This window comes from Phyllobates terribilis, unplaced genomic scaffold (assembly GCF_046119375.1).
Source record: "Phyllobates terribilis strain yellow unplaced genomic scaffold, ASM4611937v1 Scaffold_1__5_contigs__length_1240528914, whole genome shotgun sequence".
NCBI classification, from domain to species: Eukaryota; Metazoa; Chordata; class Amphibia; order Anura; family Dendrobatidae; genus Phyllobates; species Phyllobates terribilis.
In genome coordinates, this window is record NW_027362761.1 from 422,626,731 (window position 1) to 422,645,079 (window position 18,349).

An 18,349-nucleotide genomic window follows, 5' to 3' on the forward strand; every position below is an offset into this window, starting at 1 on the left:
TTCCAGAGATAATCGCTTGTAAAGTTTAGGTTATAATTTATGATAAGCCCAGAGATTTGTCTTTGGGGGGGTGTACTTCTTCCCCTTCATGAGGTTGACCAATTATAACCAGGAGGCGTCATACAGGGGGTGGGTGAGGGAAGAACACTCCTCCACAGTAGCTTTGAACAGGCTTTCTCCTGTGTGAGACATGTAATGACAGACAGTCTGCACTCCTCACTGCAGAGCTGTATGTGATTACATTGTGCCTGGAGTACAGCAGAGCGGAGTGTGATAACTAGCACTTCTTTAGTTTTCATCTCATAAAATACGCAAGGTCAAAGACTCGTAGTGGGAGCTCAACCTTAAGGCCATTTTTTTCCTAATCACAATGGGGTTAAAGATTGTAATTGGAAAAAAAAATGTTTGCTGTGAGATGTAAACAGAAAAAACATTCACTGTGGCACAATCCACTGAAGGAATATGAAAGGAGAGGACAAGTAGGAATTTAGAGGTGAGCACTTCTAGAAATCCTGCACCGAATTACAAAGCAGCACCTGCAAAATGCAGAACCGTCCTGCAGCCGAACCGTCCTGCCTGCAGCGAGGACCGGTCGGTTCGTTTCCAGTCCTAACTGTGCAGAAGATGAGCGCGTAAAGATCACACCACGTACTTTACACATTGCAGCCATAAATGTATTAGTTGAGGGATTACCTTTGAGCCGTTCCAGGAGATCTATTTGTCCAGTGCTCGTCATGGCTTCATCCTCAATGCTTCCTTGTAGGTGTTTGAGAACCTCCTGCAGTAGAGAGTACAGCACAATCAGCACCCCGATATCCAGCATGATACACTCATGGCTCAGGCCCCCCCAAGCCGCACGCCGATCCGTACGCTGCACCTCGAGCAGCTCGCTGCACTGCAGTCTTTGGCTGCCTGGATGCAACAGCGCTGAAATGGGATATCAGTCAGCCGGCTCCTGCGGGACTCTACATTACACACTAATAGAAGATATTGAAGCACTGGCACAGCGCCACAGCAGGCCTCTACCTCAATGCTGATCACAAGGCACATTTCTCCCTGCTCGGGATTGTGATAACCGAAGCCTTGATATAACATCATGGTATCCAAATACATAATGTTCACAACACGTAGGGAAAGATTAGGGAATTGTCTAATGAAACCCAATATCCTGCAGTCTTATCAGAGGAAGCCGAAAATCTTACACTTCTCCAATGTCTCTAGTAACCAGCGATAGACTGCTGTCCACAATACACCATGAATAAGGCCGACATCAGAAGACCCAGCCACCATGTCCACTGACCGAAGGTAACAGCCCGATATATGCCGGAGGTGGGCTGGATCATCTAATATGAGTGCGGTCTCTGTGTTACGTATGTGTGACCCGGGCTGTGGAGTCGGTAAGCCAAGCCATCGACTCCTCAATTGCCCCAACTTTGACTCCACAGCACTCACTACTGAGCGTGTACATAAAGTGCAGCACAGATTCAGATTCATCTCAACTAAAGACCAGATCCTTAGATCAGGAACAGAACAGACATTTATAGGACATTTCAGTACTTTCCCAAATTCTTATGAAAACATTTATAACACATTCTGCATTGTACTACTGTACCCAATTTATTATATATTTTAGGAGTCGGTCCATTTTATACGGACTCCAACTCCGACTCCACAGCCTTGCATGTGACACTGACTGAAGGTCTATAGGTCAGACATTACATGGGGATGTCCAGGAGTAAAACACATGACAGATTTATCCCAAAAAACACCTGTCACTTTATTGTTTCTGGCATTTCAGCTCTGCACCACTAAAATGAATAGGGCTGAGCTGTAATACCACGCACAGCCTGTGGCCAGGTGTGGAGCTGTTTATGGTAGAAATCTGCCATATTTGTGTAATCATGAGCATGCCCTGATCCGGAGAATGAAGGGAGCACATCGCAGCCTCTCCTGGCCCCCTGATGCACAGGGAACAGGACTGGATGCAGTCACCATATTACTTTGTTAACTATGTAGATTTTTTTATCTGGCATCTAAAATAAAGCTGTGTGACAACCTCTGTGGGCTCAGAAATGCCTAAATGGCTATTACTTTTAACCCCAAAAAAACCCTTGATGAAATGTGCCCCGGCTTTCCAGGAGGGGGCATCGCACAGGTTTCTCTGGGTGTGGACTTGCTCACAGAGATGCGGACGGCACAGCTGTGGACTGGCACACAGCGGCTAATCTGTGCCGTCATTATACAGCTAGACATTCGATACCAGCAGTTGTCAGAATGATTTTTGTTACTGGCCAGGAAGCAAGGAATTAGGCTCCAGCAGACAATCCCGCTCTGTTCCCCGGCATCACTACAAGCATGGCACAAATGTTCTGCTGCATTTTTTACAGCTTAAATAATAAAAACTCACAGCTCCGCAACAGCAGCATGAATTCAGCAATTAATGTCACTAGTGGGGTCACATTACCCCCATATGGCAGTAGTAAGGACAGAGGTGAGGTGGGGGCAGCCAGGGTCTTACAGGTACCTAAGGTAATAGGACTGCAATGATCTGGATGGACGATAAAGCGGCCGATCAACCATCATCATAAACGCTTGTTTGTGACTTACACGTTACATTTTATGGATTAAATGAGGCCGTGTGTTCACTAGAGGGAGCTACAGCTCAAAATGAACCGGGCACAGATGTATATTCAACCTGCCAGGCTGGCAAATGCACTTCAGAAAAGCAAACAATCTTAAGAAATTTTGTAGGACTGCAATTTGTTTCCAGCTAGAGATGGTTGTAGCACAGAAATAAACAGTATCTGGCATGATGGACAGGCTGTGTACTGTATACTGGATACCCCCGACTACCCGATGGGTGTAAATGAGCGAGAAACTGCAAGTTAGTTCGTGTCCGTTTATGCGTGGATCAGTCAAATAGGATACTATTCCCATAAAAGTGAGTTTCATCTCCCGGGACGCAGACCAGCATCGCGGATTGGTCGCAGATTTGATTTGCAGCAAGTTCACACCTAAAATCCACATCATAAATCCGCAGTTAAAGGAGTCCATTCTCTTTAAGGATTTTAATGTGAAGCATGAGATTGTGCTAGTGACAAATTTTATTGCTTGGCCATTGAAATACACAAGGAAACCCACAACTGCAGATTTTCATTGCGGGTTTCAAAATACATTGATGTTAATGGCAAAAATCAGCCAAGAGATGATGGACATGCTGCGGAGTCAAAATCCACAAGAGATGTTCAATTTCTGCAATATAACAGATCTGCAGCAAGTGAACGAAGCTTTGTGAACCCCGTTCACTTTTACTTACTAGACTGTATTGGACTTTGGGGATTTGTGGTACAGAATCTGCAACGCAAATCAAAGTGTGAACTTGGCTTTACAGTTTTCCCTGGACAATTTGGGCTTTAAAGGGAATCTGTCACCGCGTTTTTGCCACTTAATCTGAGAGCAGCATAATATAGAGACAGAGACCCTGATTCCAGCGATGTGTCACCTACTAGGCTGCTTAGTGTAGTTTTGATAAAAATCAGTTTTATCAGCAGGAGATTATCACTAGAGGACTAGTAAACTTGGGAACTGCTAGATATGCAGCAGAGAAAACAGGGATTTCCTAAAAACTACAGCAAACAGCCCAGTAAGTGACATCACTGAAGTCAGGGTCTATGCTGCCCCCACATCATACTGCCCACATCGCAGATGGGGATTCAAAAACCTAGTACAGATTCACTATAAATACTGGGATTTGAAGAAAAATACAGAGTCTTTGTGATGTTTGTAAGGGCTTTTTTTTTTTTTTTTTTTTCTTTTCCTTGGGGCAGCAGCATATCCCTGGATGTAAGGCTAGGTTCACACTAACATTCGGCAGTCTGTAATAGGCACAGAAATACAAAACCCCGGCACAAAAAAACCCCTCAAAACACGCATCCATCTTATATTGGATACAAATGCATAAAAAGGGAAGCATACTGGTCTGTTCCTTGAAGAAGAATGAAAAAGTTTGCAAGGGAGTGTCCATGTGAGCCCAGCTAATATAGGCAGTATCGAGAGGGGGATGGAAGGATTGTATCACCGCTAGGTGAATATTGTCTTTTGTGTTCTTATATTGTTGATCTGTGCTACACATACAAAGCGGTTTAGTTTGTAACTTTTTTCTTTTTTCAAAACGAAAAATGCTTTGGACATGACGTTGTTAGTACAGGTTTCTTCATAAGACTGGTCAAATGTTACTAAATAAAAAAAATTACCAAGAATGGTAAAAAAAATGCTGTGAAAAAAACAAAACAAGTATTTTTGGCGCCTTACGCTTAATGGAAGTATGAGACAGAAGCCATATCTGCCGCCCAAATACGTGGAGTTTATGTTTTTCTTTTACCAAATCCCACTGCCTGATATAAAGCCAACTGCTGAGCTCAGCCATACAGTAAAAGAAACCCTGGCGTATACTGCCATACTGTCGTTCGCTGGGTGATCGGAGGCATATGGATGCGTTTAAATCATGCTCCGAAAGCCTTCTCTTCACATACAGTAAATGTGCGTGGTCATCGCAGTGTGGGAAGTTACATTTCTCCTTTATTTTGTGATAAGGTCCTGATCTGCGCTTTATGCTGCACCTACTAAATACATTTATGGAAAAAAAATCATCAACAGCCCTATTCATCTGCACACATTCCTGGAGAGCGGCCTGTACCTTCTCCCCACTACAACGTCCCCAGTGTAATGTACTCCATGCTGGTTTCTTTCAGGATTCTTCTCTAACAGCCTAAGGAAACCAATTCTCAAAAATGTGGATATCCTGCCTCCCCGGCATTTACAACATTGACAGAGTGCCGTGTCTAAATATCTGTTGGGGCTCTACAGAGTTTATGTAACATAAACCAAATACAGCCAGGCATTCACTATGTGGTTTCCTTAGAAAATATACAGAAACTAAAAAATAACTAACTGTGCACAAGATCCGCTGATTGCTCAAGAGCGGAGCATGCAAGAAAGGTGAACAGTGCCATCAGAGAAAGTCAGAAGTAGGGCAAAGAACCCAAACTGCAAACTTATTCAATTGAAAGGGTTTGTCCAGGAAAATTAAAATGTTGCTCAGGGGCCTGGATATGTAATAGACTCAGTCATACTCCCCTAAGGGCAGTCACGTTGATTCAGTACAGGCCGCTCTGTGGTCTGCGCAGAGACAGGAAGCAGTGATGTCAACGTGCCACCGACCCGCTGCCCCCTAAGATTGACTGCAGTGGTCAATTGATTTTGAGCAGCATGCCATGATAAATCATCCAATGATGCACTGCTCAAAGTCACCTGACCACTTCCGTCAATCATCACTGTAGTGGTCCAACTGCATATGGAATGGTGACATCACTGTTCCTATCTCTGCACAGACCACGGAGCAGCCTATATACAGGTGGGGGCTGTTTCTTTAAATATACCCAGTTCCTTAGGCAAACTTTTATTTTGCCAGGACAACATCTTCAAACTACTTAGTTTTATATATAAGGGATGCAGGAGAGGTCAGCAGACACACTCCCCTTGAGAAAGCGTTCGGGGGGTCCTTATACTACGCTATGGGTAAGCAGTGACACTTCATTACCTTTACTTGTATTGTTTTGCTTGGTTTACGTGGGTCAATATCAGACTTTTTATAAGTATGGCAGTATAACATAATAAGTGAATACTGACCCTGCTTACTAGGACTTACCATCTTTTTTACTCGATCCTTCCTCTTTAAGCCTCATGTTTGTGGATCATGTTTAATAAAATGTATTGTATAATTTATATGTGAGTGGTGTAGTGAATACATTGTTATTCATATGTAAGTAATTATATTGGCGTAACCGACTCCACTTATTCTTTAAAAAAAAAAAAAAGTGTAAAAGCCACCCCCCCCCCACAAGGTGTACCCAATATGGGTGGACCCCATCTCTAGTATCTCATCTTGCTATGTGGCAACAAGCCTCAAAATAGACAGGGGCAGGGAAGGAGCTAGCCCTGACCATTTGACACCTGTCTGATTTTTTTATATATGTAGGGTGTGTGCACACAAAGTCTTGTGAGGTTTTTTTTACAGCCGCAGGTCAACTCCAAAATAAACCTGAGAAATCGCTTCAAAAACACTAAAGACTCCTTTCATTTCTCTCTATTGTAAAATTACTTTGCTGGTCATATGTTCACTGTTTTCTGCGACAGGTTTAGAAAACCACATAGTGGGGAAAAAGAAAGTGCATGTCGCCCCTTTGAAGCGGATTCTGATTGAACCCTCCAAAAACTAGGTACAGCCTAAACTAAAACGGCACAGAAAAAAGAAAAGCTTTTCCAAAACGATTCAAGAACTCACCCAAAGCGCTTCAGGGGATGGAAAACATCTCCAAAAAACTATCCAGGAAAGACCTTGTTCACACATTCAGTATTTGGTCAGTATTTAAGTACATAAGTATTTGTAAGCCAAAACCAAAAGCGGAACAATCAGAGGAAAAGTCTAATAGAAACACATCACCACTTCTGGATTTATCACCCACTCCTGGTTTTGGCTTACAAATACTGATGTAAAATACTGACCATGTACTGATAGTGTGAACATGGCCTAACAGAGTAATCAGAAGCGGTTTCCACTAGAAAAAAAGCCATACCTTTATATACAAGGTCATGTTCATATTCTAAGTAACCGATCTGCAATATTTTTTGATTTTATGTAACTATGTTCACACACGACAACATTTTTGTACATGCGGCAGCAAGAGAAGTATGGATGGGCAGCAGTAACGATTTGCGGTAGGACATTTTGAATTCCTCCTTTTTTTCTTTTTAAGTGGATTTTTAGGATTAGAAGATCTAATTCATATCAGCAATAAAGTATCTGACCGCGGTCACACGACTGATTGTCGGCTAAACAAGAAGGACTACACATATGAGAATATTGACCACTAAAACCAAGCCTGAGAACCAGTCAATAACCAATTATACAAAGCTGATCAAAGCAACTGCCTGGAAACACAGGAACATAATCCAGCTCATTCACAACTGCAAGAAAAGGAAAAAGCTGTAGAATTAAAGGGGCTTTCTCAAAATCTGGTCAGCATTGTGAAAAATACAGTAACTCCTGCTTCATACATTACTGCTACCTCTCTGGGCCAGACAGGCATGTGATCACCGCACCAGTCAGCCAGTGATTGGTTGGCGTGGTCACACGTCCATGGAAGTAGAAACCTGCAGGGGACTGGCAGAGCCCGGAAGAGGAGAGGCAGGAGATCAGTATGGGGAGGGTGGTTTTTAAATTTTTTTAACCCCATTTCCATTTTTTGTGCCTTAATATTTTACTCATTTTTCCAAGAGCCATACTTTTCTTATTTTGTCCGTCAACAGCCATATGAGGACTAGTTTTTTGCAGGGCAAGTTGTAGTTGTAAATGACACCATTCACTTTATCATTGTAATGCACTGAAAAAACATTTTCATCTTCCAGCAATAGAGCTGTGTGAAGGCTTGCCCTTTGAGCACTGAGCTGACATTCTTATTGATACAATTTTGCCGTACAAACGGTTTTGTTCTCTTTTTTTTTAGTCTTCTTAGAGGACTTAAACCTGTGATCATTTGATCACTTATACTATATACACAATACCACAGTATTGCAGCATGTAGTCACATCATGTTTCTACTTTGAAGCTCAGTCTGTGACTAAGCCTCATGGGAGGACCAAGTGATAGGGGGCTTCAGCAGGTTACAGGCAGCCATGAAAACCCATTAGCTCCCTGTGAATGCGTTGTGGGGGATGGTGAAATGACAACATTTAAATGCCGCTGTCAGAGATTGACAGTGGCATTTAAATGGTTAAACAGCAGCAATCGGAGCAAGCCTCGGTCACTGCAGTTACAGGCGTAAGCTGGCTGTGTAATACAGTCAGCATCTTGGCTAGCTCCTTACACGTGCCACTACCAAATGCTGTGAGCTTATGCTATGTGGTCGTTATTGGGTTAATTTGTCAGCATGCCAGGATGGTTTTCGGGGGGAAAAAAAAAACAAGCAAAAAGAACAGGGCTGGTGAATGCCTTTAATTCGCCACCTATTACACACAAAAGGCATGTTCACTGCTCATTAACACACGTCCCAAAGGATCACAGGAGAGAAGATGATCAATACTCATTTATCTGGCAGAGAAGGAAGTGAACTGTGTTCACGAGGTTAGAAAAGTGGAACAGAGAGAGAAAAACAGTGAAAATCACCAATTACCACTTCATTATATTGGGATATCGTGTTAGATTTAATTAACTACGGATGTTAAGTGACAATAATAAGGAAGCAGTCAAAAACTAATTACATTACTATCACAAGCATAAAGATCACAGGGCCTAGAGCAAAATATCAGCTTGGACTCGCTGTCCTCACACCATATGAGCAAACCGAATGCTTACCCTGTATACTTCATATGAGTCAAAGGTGTATTCCCCCACACTCCCTTCCCCCATAGCATAGGAAATAGCTTTCTGATCACTGGGGCTCCGACCACTCAGACCCCAAGCACAGAATGGTGCTCTGGATCCCAAAAGAGAGGTTCAGCAGGGCCCAGTCTTGAACACAGCAGAAGTACACATGCTTGACCTCCGCTTTATTTTCTATAGGACTGGCAACTACCTCAAGTCCCATAGACGATGAATGAATCAGAGGTCACCTCCGCTTCATTCAAGAAGATAGTAGGAGAGCTGGGAAGCAAATAAGCGCAAATAGGGACTTATCCGACAGTAAATTAATTATTAAAACAGGATATGCCAACCTGATAAAAGTTGTGTATCATAACATTTTGTGAGCAATCAGCTGCTGGAGATCCATGGGTCACCAACACCAGATTCAAATGCGAAAGAAAAATTTGTGGATTAATCCACGCTGCTGAAGAAATGATGAGAATCCGATATACAAGGAGCTGGAGTTTTGCGGTTTTATTTTCTTCAGCAGCACGGAATAATCCACAAATTTTTCCTTCCCATTCAAGATGGGGCTCTGCAGGCGCGGTCGTCCAGTTTTAGGGCGACGTTCTCAGAATGCTGAGGGTCTCCCGGATGGCGCCTCAGGGATCAGTAAGTTATTCATTATCCCAAAAATGATATGCAGTAGGAAAATACAATGTCGTGCATTCAAGAGAACAGGGGTCTGCTGGCCATTTCTTCTACATTGCCATTTTTATTGTGCCCTTTATGGAAGCAAAACAGCAAGAATCTACTCTCTTCCTGTTTAGACAAAATGTGAAGGTTGCAGCTGATCAATGAATGCTTATTGGCCGCAGGGGCCACAGGATCCCTGCAAGAAGTGGACGACAGGAGATCGATATAGGTTATTTTTGTAATTAAAAGGAATCTGTCAGCAGGTTTTTGCTAACTTATCTTAGAGCATCTGCGGCACTTCTAGGGTGCCAACCTCCAAAGTCATGTAGGATCAATTGCAGGGACTACATTTAGGGCAATATTAGAGTGACTATACAATTTTTGCATGAGTTTATCCTGAGTTCATACTATTAGCCCTTTTTTGTTTTTGTATTTTACACTGTTGGCTTATGATCCTCATACACATATATTCTTGAATCTTCAGATTCCCTTTAATATTCTTTATTATATTCTTATACCAACTTGGACCCATTTAGCTCACCACAAAAATAAGGTCCTACACTGGAAAAGGTTCATCATCCCATCTTAAAAAAATAAATAAATAAAAAGACCCGGAATATGGGAAAATGTCCAAGAACATGGGAAATTGCATCATATTCTCCAGTCTCTGGTCTTGTGGGACAAATAAATGACTTATTGAGCTTATTTTGATTTTTAAAATCTAATTCCTCATCTACCGATCTCTTGCACAGGAAGACTGTTGTCTAGAGTAAATGTAGCATTTCTGGCCCACACACGTATTGGCTGCAGGAAATAGGACCTTTGCTGATCTTCATACCTTCATGTTTGACGCTTCAGTCTCTAGTTTTGTAAGGTGATTTGAATTATCCTCTAGTTCCTGTCGAAGGTTTGTGTTCTCCATTTTCAGCGCCTCCACTTGCTTTAACAGCTGGTCGTACGAAGCAGCAGCCATGCTGGGCTACCCCCAGGCCTGGAGAGGAGAGAGGGCAAAGTTGGAGTACAGAGAAACTAGATTCATATATAGTAAGAGGAGGCGATTGTTAGATACAAGTGGAAGGCCTTATGGACATGCTAAAAAGTACTACACACTGATGGACATGATCTGCTGTATAACATGCAGGCATTACTGCACCACAATGGAATAGTTTATAAATCTGGTGGAAATCAATAAAAAATAATAAAAAAAAAAAACAACAGAACTAGTGTGAACAGTTACGTATACAAGGTGGCGAGCAGAATTGTGATGATTTGCGGCTAGATATAGAATATATACTGTATACTTTTATGATATCTGCATTTAATCTCATTTTGTTGCATTCATTGCCCAGATATCCCATAAGATCGTGATATCCACATCTGGAACATTTACTGCATATTGATAGGATTTGCCACCAGCTGGACCTGCATCTATGCGGAGAACAGGCCCTGACGTGTGCCCCCAGGGAATGCCAAGTGCCCTTTCTCAGCAATCTTCAGAGTTGTCAAAGAAATGTGGACTCAGAGTTGTGCCTGTATGGCCCCCTCCATTCTTGACGAAACGCAACAGGAACCCTTTCCCAAAATAGGTCATATATGCCATTAAAAAAAGGGTAGAATCCGTCATTACAATAGGTGGTCCTATTTAATAATATATCAGTTCTCTGAACTATCACATCATATAACACACACAAAAAAAATCTAATGCTTGTATAATAGCATCCTCATAAAGAAAGCCCTCCATGGGAAAGCCCTCCATGGGAAAGCCCGCCATGGGAAAGCCCGCCATGGGAAAGCCCGCCATGGGAAAGCACCCCATGGGAAAGCACTCCAGTTGTTCATAAACTGGAGCATTTTTGTGTGTACTGTAAGGCAGCGCTCGTCATCATACTGGGGGTAACTCGCTTCGCTGCGTCAATCAATGCACACGTGCAATGTCTTTACGTTTTTCACACAGTGTTGCAGTTTATTATGGCACTTCATAAACCGCTGTTCACACACAGTTCATCTTAGTCCACCACCGGCAGGTTTACACACATAAACAATTCATGAGCCCAGTGGCACACCGGCCCACTTGCTCCAGGGTACAGCTTACGGCAAGGTAATAAAGTAGCAATGTTCATATCACAATGTCCATATAGCACCGGGTATTACCTTTGCCGGGTATAGCTGTCTCAGTCCGTTACTCTGCCACCACTGTGGCTCTGCGGCTTCCCAGGTAGGGGTCTCCAGCCGTCGTTCCCTCAAAGGCCACTGACATCCACACAGGATCCAGGCTCTGCCTTCCAGGACTCTTACTCAAGCCGGCTCTCCCTCAAAGGCCACTGACATCCGCACAGGATCCAGGCTCGACCTTTCAGGTACCAGGCTTCACTTCAAAGCCGCTGCCTTCCAAGGCCACTAGCATCCGCACAGGATCTAGTCTTTGCCTTCAGGCTGCCAGGCTTCACGGTATCACGGTATCCCACACACATGGCGAACAGGTCTCACACCGAACACCGAACACACCTGTCTCAAATTAAGCAGGTTTATATATGCTGTGCACAGACAGCCACATACTGACAGGACCTTGCTGATGTCACAGTCATGTGATCAGTCAGCTGTGTGTATAGGTCCTGTGTGCTGTCCCAGTCATGTGTACAGAGCTTTACTGTGCATACAGGACCTGGGTGTTGTCACAGTCATGTGACCAGTCAGTTAAAGGGGAAAGTACATGGTCCGGTAAACACATCCTGGACCATTTACAGTAATGCTAGCAAGCTGCTGCATTACAGTACCTACACTGTCAGCCAATGTACTGCTCATTTCTATCAGATCCAAAGGTAAATGTGACAAAGTGGGATAGGAGGGTATGAGCACAAAGATAACTGAAAAAAAAATAAACTTTGCTCACATAAATTAGAATAAATGCACACTTAAATTATTGTCCTTTAACTTACAGATTTGATAGAATTTACAATAATTTGAAGTCCCATTCAGGAAAAGGGCTCATCTGAAGACTAGTGACCATTTTTGGGGTTAAAAGTTAATGTAGAAACAAGTAGGCCACTGCTGACGTGACTGGCAATTACCTGCTTCAGACGACAGCTTAAAATCTGTCATTTAAAAAGCACTGTGCTAAATAATCCCAAAATCCTTTATCAGTGGCGTGCAATCCTCTGAAAATCAGGGCAGAGTTAAAAAAACCAAGAGTTGTATGACTGCAGAATAAAGACGGATTTAGGAGGTTTAGTATTGGAATAAAAATTCAGGATCGTTGCTGAGCGTTCTCCTATGCTTCATACAGTATCTTCTGCCATGATGAAGCACAATAATACGTATAAAGGGGACCTGTCACTTGCCATACATATGCCATTTTCTTCCTTGGTGTAAATGTCACAATTCTGGCAAATTTGGTGTAGGTTTAGTTTTGTGCCAGCCCCTCTCTGTACCTGAAATATGACTCACCCTTCATTGTAAAGTAATCTAGATTGTTTTAGTCAAAGTGGCGTAGTCCTCAAGACGCTCACAGAGGAACACAACCTATTGACTAATAAAACTAGATTTACATAGTGGGAAGAGGGGTAAGCAGGGAAAAAAAACAAAAATGTCAGATTCAGAAGAACAGCGATATTTAAAGAGATATTCCCATCTCCAAGATGCTATCCTAATATACAGTAGGTGTAATAATAATAATAATAATAGCAAATACCTCCAATCAGAAATATAGTGTAGTTCTTCTGATTCGCTATGTCTCTTTCCTCATGCGCAGGCACTGCAGGAGCTTTAGGTATCCATGGTTACGACCATTAGCAACTAGCTAACAGTTACTATATGAGTGGTCATAACCATGGACACTTAAGCTCCTGCAATGCCTACTCAGGAGGAAAGAGACATAGAATATAGGACTCTGGATTAACTACATGTGCATATATACATGGAATTTTGCTCAAAATCAGACGCAGTGTTATAAAATGTGCTCATTTATGAGAGGGTAGGGGAGGACTATGAAATTCTGACCAAACAAAGCTTACAAACTTAAGCCAAACCTAAAAAGAAAGTTGCCTAAAAAATAATCTATCCCCCAAATCATATGCATATTGTTCTAGAAAGCAGAGATGAAGGCTGCTGTATGCAGGGTCCTCAATCTGGGGGGCTTCTTACAGGGGTGGTCCTACAGGCTTCCCCCTGTTTGGGAATGCCCTCATTGATCTGGGGACTTAAGTAACTTGGCCCATCCATGTAATACACAAACCGCCAATGCTCAAATATGCCTCAGCATAAAGTGGGTTCACAGCCTTAAAGAGGCTGATTACACAGTGCATGTGAGGTATATTCTTGAAGAGACTATACAGTTACATGCATTGGGCATTCATTCCCAGTATAATATCAAGCCAAATGAAAGAGTAGCCAAATCCACATTGCAATATATTCTTTGGGCACAGGCAAATTTGGCACTTTGGCCTGCAGAATCAGTAAGATAAAAGTCTCATTCATGGCCAAATCTCCAATCACTGGTATAGATTAGTCCTATTAAGTTATTACTTTGTAAGTTAGAAGTTCACATTGATTCCTGCATACCTTCAATGTATTCTCCCTATATACAACAGCTCGATGTCCCAGCCAATTGGGCAACCTGGGTGGGATAGTGACACAATCATCAAAATGGTGATGTGTAGGTGATCGGTAGTCCCAGATTCAGTTGACAAATATTCAGGGTAATAGCAGGAACCAACATTTATAGACTAACAAGAGATTTACAAAATAGGAGCTTTATCAATATTAGTGCAAAGAAAAAGCAGATGATCATGGGAAACAGGTGGTGCTTCCATCTTCTAGTGAGCCTCTAAAATTAAATGGTGGAATCCTGCTGGTTGATATGAAAAAATACCGCACTATTTTCATGCCATATAGAAAAATCTTGCCCAAAGTGTTTAGGTGTCATCATTGCTGTTTGGTCAGAGTCATCTCCATTAGTTACAATACGCAGTGAATGCCATCATCTCTAAGAGATCCTGCTGATTGTGGATTTCACGTTATAATTTCCACACTATTTTTATACGGCTCTGTCCACAGGATCAAGAGCCAAATACTCTTCATAGGTTTACAAGCAGCCGCAAGAACATTTTAGTAAGAAAATCTATCGCAATGCGTTGCTGAGTAATCATACCGAAGCCACTTGTCAAGGGCTAGTAGTCACATTTGCAACATTCTCCATGATGTGCTGTTGTGGGCATTTTTAGCTCGCTTACTGGATAAGCTGGACATGACCTGATGAGAATGATGATTAAGCTAAAGAACAAACAACTGCTTTCCTGGGAATAGATTTTCTGATCATAACCTGAAGGGGCTGTCTCAGCTTCTGAAAAGGGGGAAAATTGCAAAGTGCATGTAACAACAAGCAAATGCCTAATTTCCTCAAGAACAAGAGGGATTTTTAATTTTTTGGTTTAAAGCTAGTTGCCTAGACTGCAGCAGTGGTTGTAACCCATCAGAGGAGGCCGTTTTCCTAGGCAAAGAACACAGCGCTTAGAAGCCCTTTACAATAGAGCTTGCAAGTGCTGCCATGAAGCTTCAGTACCCGATGCTCCTCCATTGCTGCAGAGGCAAAGGTACCTGTGCTTGCACCATGGGAGAGGAGAGTACACAGTTCAGACCAGCATCATGCCACTGTCTGAACTGTCAATAGTCAGGAGTGATGCCCCCTTTACACTCCTTCCCCGCCAAGCAAGAAACTGGGTAGACTCCAGAAGAAAGATGTGACAACCTCTTTAAAGATTTCAGAAATTATATAGTGACCAAATTTAACATTAACATCTTAAGGCCCCCAATACACATTGAAGTTGGCCAAGCCTGTCAATTTCAGGATCTACAGGAGATTATAGTAAAAGGGTTGAAAAACAGCATTCCGATGTGCGGGAACACCAGTGGCATGCTCATAATGTGGAAGAAATGCGGCAGGATATCATCCTTTCAATGTACAAGGGGGACATTTGTGGTGAATGTGCAATGTGCAATACATGTTCAAGCTAAATCTGCAGTTATTAGGTGCTACATTATGTTCTAGTAAAACAACGAATAGCATCAAGAAAACCATAAAGGACCCCATTATAGTCAGTGCGGTTGCTTGCATCCATTGTGCAGCAGATCTGTTATGTGCACACAACAGAAAGACATAACCACTGCTGATATCGGCCAACCAGCTACTGGGGGAAGACGCAGCTAGCCGTACACTGTAGGATTAAATGCCAGCCATTCATATTAATGGCCCATGTAACACACTGAAGGGCAGGACAGATTGAGTTTTAGCAGCTTTCTCAGATGAGGGTCCAATTTAAGAGAATCCCCTCTTCCTGAGGGCTTTCCCTACAGATAGAATCCCTCTATTATTTCTTCTTGTATAGGTAACAGTGAAATCTGGATTTAATACTCTGGGGCTGAGTCACTGTATGGCACGGACTGAAATGTTTTCCACTTATGCACATCCTTTGTAAATGTTAAGTATTTTAAACAAGCTAAAGATACTCTCCATATTGATGCCAAAATTCTTTGTCAGTTCCTGTATATGTAAAGCCCCTGAACAATGCTAGCCAGCCATAGGCAATGTAGTGTGACAGGGCGTTAAGGGAGTGCTGCAAATATTCTGGGTCACTTGAATTCTGCATATTATCAGGAACATGAGAGAGCGGGCTACCCTCCTCCAATACGCGGAGCAAGCAAGCCATACTAGACTACTGCACTTTCTAGCTAGAGGCTAAAATAGAAAGCTCAGACTTGGCAGAAAGCATCCCTGCCAGAAACCATTACTCATGTCTTAAGCAAGGAAGCTGCTGCCGGCTGCAGTCCTCGGCCACTCACTGTACTGAGCGCAGGAAGCGGCCATTCTTCTGCTTTCAGAGAGCTAGTACAAGTTTACAAGCAGCAGTAAGCAATGATGAGCTGTGCTGACTGCGTAATTACCAACCCGGCTGCAGCGGCAGAGGAGAATATTGATCACCTCCCCGAGACGCCGATGATGCAGTATTGATCACACTCACCCGAACAAAGAGAGGACAAAAGATCATAGGCAGGATTGTACAGAAAGCCAGCACTTCTCTCACGCACTATTTTTTTCAGTAATTTCAAACTTTTTTGGAAAAACTATTTAATTTCTTTTTTTTTGTTTATACAACTATTTTTGGTTGCTATTACATTATTCGCACATTTGTTGGAGGGAAAAAAAAAAGCATTCTCACCTTATAAATCCCCACCACTGTGCCCGTACCCGATGTTCCTGTACTTCTTGTTCAGTCTGGACAATGTGACCTATGTAGCCAATCACTGGCTGCTGAGGTCACATGTCCATCTGGGCCGAGCAGACAGTACAGGGTGGGCAATCAGGGCAGGTCAGAATGCTTCTCTTACTAGGATTCTGTATGGCAGAGAAGAAAAGCTTTTCAGGGAAGCACAACCTCTTTAAAAGGGTTGTCCGTGAAAACCTCAGGATACGTGATAACTCGATGAATGGTGTTGTGCCACGTCTCAGATTCACACCAATTGGCACATTTGGGGAATTTTTACCCAGTTACAAAATGAAAAAGGCAGGATGGACACCCACCCGCTGCTCCATTCATTCTTTATGGGCCTGCCAGAAAAAGAGGAGCATACACCACAAAACTGGGAAAAAGGGTTATGTAGATCTTTCAATAACTTGGACACAATTTACATTCTTCACCTGTGTGTTATGGGGAACAGTAAGACCCAATCACACATATCGCATCATTTAAGAGTTAAACTGGAATCTGTACAGCCTGCCTTATGTGATAGCAGGGGCCTCTCAATCCGGATTTTACACCCCCCCCTCCCAATAGTATTTTTAGGGTGACAACTTCTTCTGATGTGCTGACATTTTAAGGTGACGCATCAGAAGATTACAAGGCCATGTGGTGTAGAAATAAAGTTGGCTCTCGAGATTTGACAAAGGAACCATTGCTGAGGTATTAAGGAATTAGGACTAGGGGACAGATTGCAAAATCAATTAAAATTGGTGCAATTGGATAAAACTGGATGGTATCCAACTGTCCAAAAATTTTATTTTTTTCTTGAGCCCCAAAAAAATTATTTTATTTATGGTCATTATCAGCTGCGAATAAGGATCAAGAACTGAAGAAAAGGAGGAAATAAAATGCTGAATTTGCTATGATTTTCTGCATGCACCAGCGTTTTGGGAAAAATGGTCTGCAGCTGCTTCCTTCCCAGATCCGCAGGAAACTGATCTCTATCCTTCTTGCTGCAGGGAACATTTGCAAACTACTTATGTATATTCTGAAGTCACATATACACATCTTAATGGGATCACAAACCCTAGATTTACCAACATTTCTGGGGCAGAGTAGGTCTTTGATAGAGGCCAGTTGTCAGGGGAAGAAGAGATCTCATGCCATACTTACCAATATTTCTCTTGGGGGAACAGGGATGTGTAAATACTGCCCCGAGCCCCGCAGGGGAATACCCCTGATCCCACTAGTCATGCAAATGGTTCAACCCGGAATGTCCACTTTGGGGTAAGGTTTACACAAAATCCGCCCATTTGCCAGGTTTGTATCGTAAAATGGGGACAGTTGTCAGGTATATCATGGATTTTTCTAATCCAATGCTTTACTTTCCTCTAGATATACACATGGCTCACATAGATAGTCCTTCCCTTTATTGTAGCTTTCTGTGAAAGGAAACTTGGCCATTTGGACATTCTGGAGATAGTCAAAGGGGTTCACCATTATTTTTTCTTTTACTTAAAGGGAATCTGTCAGCAGGTTTTTGCTATGTAATCTGAAGATAGCAGGAGATAGAGGCCGAGACACAGATTTCAGGGATGTGTCACTTGTCAAAGTGCTTGCTGTTGTTTACTAACTGTGAAGAATTTATCTCTAAGGCTGTGTGCCCACGAAGCATTTTCCAAGCGTTTATGCTGCGGAATTTAGGCAGCGTAAACGCTTGGGAAACGCTTGGTAATCCACCCCCCATGGTCCTCAATGACAAGCCGCAATGGCAATGCCCATGCTGCGGATTTTTCCGCAGCATTAATGCTGCGCTCAAAAATCCGCAGCATGTCCATTAATTTTGCCGACACGCAGCGTAATCGCCGCCACTGACTTGCATTGGACATCCGCATCACTGCATCTGCACATGCGGATATCACACGGTTCAATGTGCGGATGGTACCCAGGTCTGGAGGAGAGGAGACTCTCCTCCAGACCCGGGTACCATAGAAACTGTAAAAAAAAAGAATTTAAAATA

At 42.7% G+C, this 18,349-nt stretch overlaps 1 protein-coding gene across 5 annotated transcripts in view; it reads right to left on the reverse strand.

Moving 5' to 3' along the window:
- APC (APC regulator of WNT signaling pathway) overlaps window positions 1-18,349 on the reverse strand; it is a 156,305-nt gene that overhangs the window by 56,489 nt on the left and 81,467 nt on the right. For 3 of the 5 annotated variants that reach the window (XM_073677333.1, XM_073677317.1, XM_073677325.1), the window contains 2 exons: window positions 9,936-10,088; window positions 694-778 (listed from right to left, as the gene is read on the reverse strand). In XM_073677333.1, the coding sequence (XP_073533434.1) occupies window positions 694-778; window positions 9,936-10,070 (220 nt within the window). In that variant the 5' untranslated portion in view covers window positions 10,071-10,088. The remainder of the gene's footprint in view (window positions 1-693; window positions 779-9,935; window positions 10,089-18,349) is intronic. The other 2 variants (XM_073677342.1, XM_073677350.1) reach the window with 1 other exon arrangement.